Source organism: Cephus cinctus, unplaced genomic scaffold (assembly GCF_000341935.2).
Source record: "Cephus cinctus unplaced genomic scaffold, Ccin1 Ccin1_scaffold0160, whole genome shotgun sequence".
NCBI classification, from domain to species: Eukaryota; Metazoa; Arthropoda; class Insecta; order Hymenoptera; family Cephidae; genus Cephus; species Cephus cinctus.
The window spans coordinates 3,622,890-3,631,506 of record NW_014332886.1 but is presented as its reverse complement, the minus strand read 5'-3'; the positions used below and the strand labels follow the sequence as shown (position 1 = coordinate 3,631,506).

Genomic DNA, 8,617 nt, shown 5'->3' with positions numbered 1-8,617 from the left:
TTTTTTTTTTTTTTTTTTTTTTTTTACTTATCCACGGATATTCTCTCACTAAGCTATACGAAAATATGAGGCGACAAAGGTTCTTTAGGATTCCTCACGCATTTCTCCGGTGCAGCGTTACTTTATTCCGTGAATTCTCAAGGGTTCTCCATTTACTTGCAACCACCGGCTTCTTGACCCCGCGAATACCGGGCGGCCGGTCTCGCGGAGCTCAGTTTACGAATCAGTGCGAGAAGCTGGGAGAATGGCTCTCCGAACCTGAATTTATATCGTGTGTTTAGGTGGGAATTGGTTCTTTATGAGAGGCACGTGAGGATACTGAAGGATACAGCCATCGAAACACATGCTCAGCCACTCATACGTAATACATATGTGCTCGGTTTAAGGCTCGGGTCAACCTTACGGTCTCATAAAGCCCCTGTGCAGCAGGATGCTGCATTATCATGAAATTCATGGACCCAACGTATCTCCATTGCCGGGTGGAATCGCTGGGAATCGTTTTGCGCCACATGGAAATTTTATTTGCCTTAACGATCTGACTGGCGGATCTGCTGCTATGTGTTGCCGAATAACGGATGGTGTTTATGTGAGACGTTGTTTAACGGCTATTTCTTCATTTTACAGAACGACGACTTGGTGTTCGATCAGGATGGCAGGTCGTCCGTCGTTGAGATTCCGCTGTTTGAGAAGCAATCGCATCCGACGGTATTCCAAAGAATCAAGCGAGGCCTTTTTGATTGGTTCATTTCAGGAGTGACGACAACCACCACCCAAGCGACGACGGGTATAAATTCAAAAAAAAAATTCTTAAATTTTAGTTCAAATTCGTATTTTCATACGTATACGTATTTAAATATTTATATCTTACAGATGCCGATTCACCTCCGGATGATCCGAGTGGTGGAACGGATACTGACGATCAGGAGAAGTTAACGGACCAGAACGTTGACGACACTCAGCCTCGGCAGGACACTAACTTGGAAAGGTTACCACGCGAGAGCGGCGAGGAGGTCAATGAAATTGCTCCCGAAAGCTCCCGGAACGGCGTGGAGGCCTTGAAGGAGCAGGTAAGCTTTAATTTTTGAAAAACTAGTTTTTCTTACGTACATTCGTATATCTTATTTTGCTTCTGATGCAGGACCATAAGGGCGTTGGTGAGGCTGCTGAAGGAAGGAGACCTCAATCGAGGTACGAGACTACCGACGACGAAGATCTTGCTGGTTCGGATGATGCCGAAGGTAGCTCCTATGGTGAAAGAATTGACCAGGATGAATCGTTGTCTCCCGTTACGGAAATGCCACAGCACACTGGAAACGAACGTAAGTCAAGTGAGACAGCTGACGAAGGAAGTTATGCTTATGGAGGGTCGATTTAATGGGTGCCATTTCAATTTTAGGATTCTATCGTATAACGTTCACGGTCGCCGAACCGTTCAGGAAAGGATACGAAGACAGAAACAGCAAAGAGTACAAAGAGTTGGCTGGTGAATTGACACGAGCTATCGATGAGCTTTACAACAAACGTATTCCTGGTTACAATCATTTTTCCAACGTCGTTATGATTCTGTATGTGTTGATATTTATTTATTTTGAAATACTTTTTTTTCTCTGTATATTAATTTTATCAAATACTATAACGATCCGTCGTCTTACTATTTTAGGCCCACCTCGGATTCATTCGAATCGCAGGTCAAAGTTGATGTCGGATCGACCTTTACGGATGCCAAGGAACTGCAGGATATTATTGAGAAGCAGCTGGACCTGCACACCTTGGGATCCATTCAAGTACGACCTAGTGGATTTAGTTTCCGTCATTTTGAAGGTAAAAAATCGTTATTAATTATCGTATTGGTCATTCGATTATGCAGAATTAGATTTGTCTGTGTATGAAGGATTACACGAGATGATCATTTGGTTTTATTTCAATTACTTGCAATTATAAGTTATTATCTTGAAATTGCTATTGATTGTTGGATCAATGTAGAATTGCACGATGAACGTTAGGGTAGCTGTTAGATGTATATATTTTTGTATATATTTGCATAGTTTATAGGAAATTTTGTTGTTTCTTTTTTTTTTCATGCTATTTTATTTTGTCCGGTGCCTGCGTACGAAATCGGTACCGATTCTACTTTTACGTTTGGTTACACGTAAAAAATTACTTGCGATCTTGATAACACGCCATCAGCCAATGGTCCGACGGATTTGAAATGTGACGAAACGCATGAGCTCAGATGTCGAGACGGTGCCTGCGTTCCGTTAGATTCACGTTGCGACGGTGTTCCGCAATGTAGTGACGGATCTGACGAATTGGATTGTCGTATAGTACATCCGGTCACGTCGTCTATTTACCGTAAGTGCACAAGTTTCCAAGTATCTAATCGATCATTAAATTGGGATGAAAAATTCTCAATCTTCGTCATTAAAAAAAATACTCATTTCAACTTTCCGTTATGGAGTCTCGTTTGAGAATAATTCTCAATTCTCGGAGTACAATAATTGTACTGGAAATGGAAAGCATGGAAAGCTTACTGGTACTGGAAAGCATGGAAAATTTTATTAAATGGATTGTATAATTCATTTTTTTGGGGAATTTTAACATTTTTGGATTCGGGATTAGATTTTATATGTGACGCGTGTCATGCATGCCGCAGTAAATGTTATTCAGTCTCATACGTCCTTTCCGTGTATCGTGATAAATCAGCATTGGCATTTTGTCGTATCAGGGGTATCCATGTGTAATGCCGTTTTTCAAATTATTGAACAATTTAAAAAGTGACATTACTCATGGGTATCCCTAATATTATCGCGAACACAAAATAATCTTTTGGGATTGCTTCGATATCTAACGAAAGTTCCTTTTTTCTCACTTTTTTTTCTTCCTCCTAAACTAATCACTATCCACGCTAAAACTTTATCGTCGAAATCTATTGATCTTATGTTCCTATCCTTCCGTGATTTTCGCATCCGATATAAATACAGCTACAGAACATAACAAGGTCAAGAATTCACACACGCCGATGGTACCAGTTGAATCTGAAGATGATGACGATCGCAAAAATGGCGTTTACGATGAAGAAGACAGTGAGCGTCCCGAAACCGTAAGACCACTGTCATCCAAGTGTCGTGCCGATGACAGTGTTCGTTGTAGCGACGGAAGTCGTTACATTTGTTCCATTCAGCAGTGTGACGGTACGCCGGATTGCGATGACGGAGGCGACGAAGTCGGTTGTCCTTATCCAGGTACGGCCTGTCCAACACACAGGTGTTCTACAGTTTTATAAAAACTCATCTTTGTCGTGTGAAGCAATTTTAAGAGAAAAATTTCTTTAACCCAAAAAAAAAAGTTTCCTGATTAGCTATTCTTCGGAGCTTTGCCTTTTTACATTTATCTGTTGATAATTTCTGCTTTTTCTTCATCGTTCTTGTGCCGTGATCTTTTGCGTGATTAAAAGTAATTGTGCTCTTTAGTGGTATGTCTATTGAACGTGTCGATGTTTGTAGATATTGGTCTTTAAATACTGTCTGTACATATTACAAACGTGTAATAGCTTGTGATGATTCTTCATGGCACATAATTTACATTATATCATTGGATAAACTGCCTTGTAATTTCAGGCTGTAATGTATTTGTGGATATTGTCGAATTTGGAAACTGAATTTTTAATCTAGATTGCAATTTGGATGAATTTTTTTTAATTTTTAACTGTGTACATTTGATTACATATTTAAAGTCACGAAGTTTTTAGAAACAAGTGTTGATTAGATATTTTCGTAATATTTTATCCACGCAAGAATTTCGAGTCACGTCCTTTTATTGTATGTGAATTTAAGACTTTATCGTAATTTATTAGGCTGCAGTTCCGGAGAATTCGCCTGTGACGTATCACGTTGCATCTTGGACTCTCAACGCTGTGACTTTACCGAGGATTGTCAGGACGGTAGCGATGAACGAGACTGCAATTATCCTCGTAAGTTTTTCTTTATCAATTAATTTTAAACAAAACGACATTTATATTACGCTTAGACATTATTTCTTCTTCTTCGTCATTTCACTGTCGATACCGGAGAAATCTTGAAGAATATTTATATCATCCGTATAACGTCAGCTTGTTCTACAAAGTCATAGAATACTCAATAAGTTTTCGATAGATCCAAAAAGATCACTGGGCAACGTACTTAACGCGTTGACTAAGGTGCGAGTCTGACGTGTTTCCGTGATCGAGCGTGATTCCATCTGTGAGTCAAAGCAGCTATTTTCTCCTTAGCTCGGAAGGGATACGTTCAACCAGAGGTTAGGCATCAACTGCAATAAACTTAAGATGACTCGTAACCATTCTCGGCCTCAAAATGTACCTGCGGCGCTTATGTTTTTACCTTTAGCGTCTTTTACCATCGTCTTCTAGTTGAGAAACTGTAATAGCCAGAGTTACCGACAACGGGTAACTTTTCCTATAAGAATTTCCTACCTTACCGACACGACAAATCAATAAAGTCCCAGGGCGCCACAATCGCAACGTTTACCCACGCGGTTAACGTATCGCACTGTCACAACGCCGGTACACCTGCGGTCTACGGTTTCCCGTGAGGATTTCACGAAGGAACTTGGAAAATTCTATCTGACACGTTGAAAATCCTCTTATCGTCGATCCTCGCTTCGAATCCTGAGAGACGAAGACAAGTCCGCGGGTTTTTCGCGGAAGAATAAGGTCATGTAAAACTTATGGAACGAGGACGCTAATGAATATTCAAAACTCGAGGGCCTTTTCTTTTTTACCCCTTTTTTTCGCGCAGCCCTCGAGGATCATCGTAGTCAACAACGTGGAAGCGACCCGGAAGTCGGCCAATGTGACGCGGTGCTCAATTGCGCTCACACGTACCTTCTTGATGAGATCTTCGATCGTCATGGTCGGCTTCGTCGGAGAGCATAAATAAATCTAACATTCACATGGACCATAAGGTAGCAGAATACCAATTACCCACTCTTCTATGAAAACCTCGGAACGTCCATAGACAAAACATCAGCCCTTCTACGCACTGGTGTCTCCGACCTTTTCGAACGTATAACACAAGTGATCTCCCTACTAAGTAGCACGACGTAATTTATTACTTGCGGAATGCCGATATCTCGTCGACGAGAGATAGAACGTGGATAAGAAAGGATAAGCTCCAAAGTCAAAATAAAGGTAAACATGTTTGACCATATAAATCAAATTACGTTGCCGCTCCGCTCATTTACCTGTCTCGTAGCAAGAATTCTTGTCTCTCGTTTCGTTCCCTCGGACGTTTATAAATATCCAAAGACACGCACCGTGCATGCTAGGCCTAGTTCTCGTAATGTGCATGCTTAATCAATATTCAAGTATTTGCTGGTTGGGCGCAGTTGAAAGGACCGAGTAGTGAAATGGCACTAGGTAGCAGGCAATGGTGCTGTGTGGGAAGGGGGGTAGGGCGGAAGAGGGTAGAGGGGGGAAGATAGCTCATGAGCTTGCGACCCGAAAACGAACGTAACCTGATCCCCGTAATACCTCGGATGAGGACAATTATGAGTGGCGGTGGAGGCTATAGAGTCTCTGGATTCCTGCAAGGAAAGGAAGTAGAATAGCGTAAGAGGAACCAAGAAGGATGCTAAGGGTAGGCAGGTGGGCAGGTAGACAAGCAGGCAGGCACGCTAGGCACTGCCACGACAAACGTCAAGCACGCTGGTTTCAAACATTATTCAGACATAAACGGTATCTGCGCCCATATAGCTGGGATTATATATATATATATATTAAAACGTAAATAGTATAGAATCGTGCAGATAACGCGGTTAACCAATTTCGGCGATGCTCTTAAGGTGCAAGTGCTAAATTCTGCAAACACAAGGACATATATTTATTACACGATAATTATTATACCGCCAAGAAGTTCCAATCGAAATTCCACCGTGGCACCGTATACGTTCTGGGGTCTGGCAATTTAATTTAATCTTTCAGGATTATTCAATTCTTCGCTGTGCGCACGTATATGGCAACGAGAGCCCGACTCTACGTACGGATAGGTTCTTTTTTTTCATACTACTCGACAATACACCGAACCATCTTCTATACTAATGATCGCGTACTGACGCTCTTGCGTTATCATCGTACATACACGTCGCGTGGCTCGTAACAAGCCGCGGTTCAATGCCGGACGAGTACTGCGAAATTATCTGGAACTCCGGGAACCTCATGCTACACGTTGTTACGCAGTAGCTACCTCGCCATATCCTAACCTACAAATTACTATTGTTAACTCGAGCGGTGCGAAACGCAAGGGAGTTGGACATTCGGTGACACGGCTGTGCCGAAGACTGTACGGTAATTGAGTAGTCCGAAGTAATCGTGGCCAGACACGACGTGGACTGGTCAACGGACAACGGAGGGCGCATAGAAGAATTCAGACCTGAAGCAGACTTTAGTGAAAATTATATACACACGTCTCTGGCACGTGTACTTTTTGCTGTATCATAAGACTGCATTTCACTTGTGTACAGCTTAACGAGTCACGTGTCCAAGTTTACATGTTTCATTGATCAATCAAGAATCCTAATCGCCTGGGACGGACGCGTCTCGCTCTGTGAAGGGTCGAGGGCCGTTGCGGCTGGGTTACAATAACAAAGAGCTACTTGCGGGTTGGCGTGTCGCAGAACGATGCGACCAGTCGTCTCGATCGTATCGGATATCGATGTTCCTCCAGCTGTTCGTGTTCTTCGTTACTGGAACGGACACGCCATTGCCGTGAAATCGTACGATCGCAACTTTAGGAGACACATTATTGCCGACCGACGGCAGCAGTCGGCGTCCCTTTGGGCTCGTTTGCATTAGCGTCAGCGCGAGTTCAACTCGACGGATGTCTATGGTGGGGATTGTTTTTGGCTGGTTTTCTTTTTTAATAAAAAAAATTATATTATGTATATATATATATATATATGTAAAAATGTAAGTGACTCTTCAGGGGAACAGGCTACTGGCGTTTTAGTGTTAGAAAAATACACGTATCGGGCATTGAACGTTTGACGTTCTTTTTTTTTTCTTTTTCTTCCATGCGCTTCCTACGGGCTCAATTCAGTTACCCGTGGCCTCTGGTCGTTAGAAGATTTTCGCCTCGCGCAAACGAGCCGTTGAAAGCTCTTGGAAGAATTCGTAATTTTACTATCAACCCTCTGAGGGATTGTTGCGAGTTAAGGAAATATCCTTGTAAATGGTGCACGGTGCTCGACTGTAGTCGGATCTATTATCGTTGAGATTACATTTGCCGGTGCTACAAATTCCGTAGGTATAACAGAGAGAGAGAGAGGGAGAGAGAGAGAGAGAGAGAGAGAGAGAGAGAGAGAGAGAGAGTCTTTGGAGTAGTTCAAGGTATAAGTGTACAACGTGAAAGCAGCGTGGTCGCATGCGGACGCGTTTATGATCGACCGTTAAAAGGAAGTCCGACCGAAGAAGGAATGGCTGCGTTTAACGCACGCATGTCGAATTAAACACAATTCGCCACGCACAAATATAAACGAGTCTTCAGTTGGTGCTTTTCATTTTTCCTTTCTCCCTTAGACGCGATACGTAATTTATACCTATTGCGGACAACAATACAACCTATTGTATCGGTTATCGGCTACTTCCTTTTCTTATCTTTTTTTTCTTTCAACGCAGCTTATAATTTTACGAATACACAGTCGCACAGAGTGCACTACGTATCAAGAAGTTGTACGTCGACCTCGATGATCTTCGTAATATATTTATCCCGTGATACACGTAAAATTCATTATTAAAAAGTGCTAACCACTCGTGCAATCAGCCGTTGCACCCCGTTTCTCTCTCTCTCCCTCTCTCTCCCTCTCTCTCTCTCTCTCTCTCTCTCTCTCTCTCTCTCTTCAATCGGGCGTCGAACATTTTCGCAAATCGGATTACGCGCCCCGACGCCACGTCGCGACCTTTACCCCCCCGATGATTTCGTTAAGGATAAACGCGGCGGGCTTTTTAGAATTCATTTTCGGTGTTCAGGCGTTAAGCTTGTTCCGTGCGGAATTAAACCAGCTATGTGTCCCCACCTCCCTGACCTCAAAGCGACCTCATAAGCAGCAGGGGGCAAAGGGAACCAGATTGGTAGGCGTTACCGGGGCACCACGTATTCCTGGTCCAGTAGTGAAGCTGGTACTGGGTACTGGTGGTAGCTTTGGTATTCTCATCCTTGTTGCCTTTCATTCTCTCTGTCTCTCTTTCTCTCTCCTCTCCTTTGTAGTAGTACAATTCTCATACCCTTTGACCCTAGCATTTCTACCCTCGCGACCTCTCGTCCTTCTTCGTACCTACCTAGCAGCCTATAGCTAGTCTGCTAGTCTCTCTCTCTCTCTCTCTCTCTCCTTTCCTCCCTAATACTTTCCCTCTTCCTTCCTCATACATATCTTTCTACCTACGTTCACCTTCGCGCCTGTATACCGATATTACCGGAGCAATCCTGTTTTTTGTAATTTACGAGACTCACCATTGCGAGTTACGATCCTGCCGTCTCTCGCTGGCCGCCTACGTGTTGGTATTTTGAAGTAGAGAGTGTGTACCGGCGCTTTCCTCGCTATCGCCAACGGGTTCAAGGGGGGGGGG

At 43.1% G+C, this 8,617-nt stretch overlaps 1 protein-coding gene across 1 annotated transcript in view; it reads left to right on the top strand.

The window, feature by feature from the left end:
• The window catches only part of LOC107263585 (basement membrane-specific heparan sulfate proteoglycan core protein), a 108,232-nt gene that overhangs the window by 30,436 nt on the left and 69,179 nt on the right, over positions 1–8,617 (top strand). Inside the window, exons 2-9 of the mRNA XM_025080977.1 lie at positions 625–784; positions 871–1,067; positions 1,139–1,319; positions 1,397–1,565; positions 1,661–1,821; positions 2,188–2,352; positions 2,982–3,242; positions 3,854–3,970. Coding sequence (XP_024936745.1) covers positions 625–784; positions 871–1,067; positions 1,139–1,319; positions 1,397–1,565; positions 1,661–1,821; positions 2,188–2,352; positions 2,982–3,242; positions 3,854–3,970 — 1,411 coding nt within the window. The remainder of the gene's footprint in view (positions 1–624; positions 785–870; positions 1,068–1,138; positions 1,320–1,396; positions 1,566–1,660; positions 1,822–2,187; positions 2,353–2,981; positions 3,243–3,853; positions 3,971–8,617) is intronic.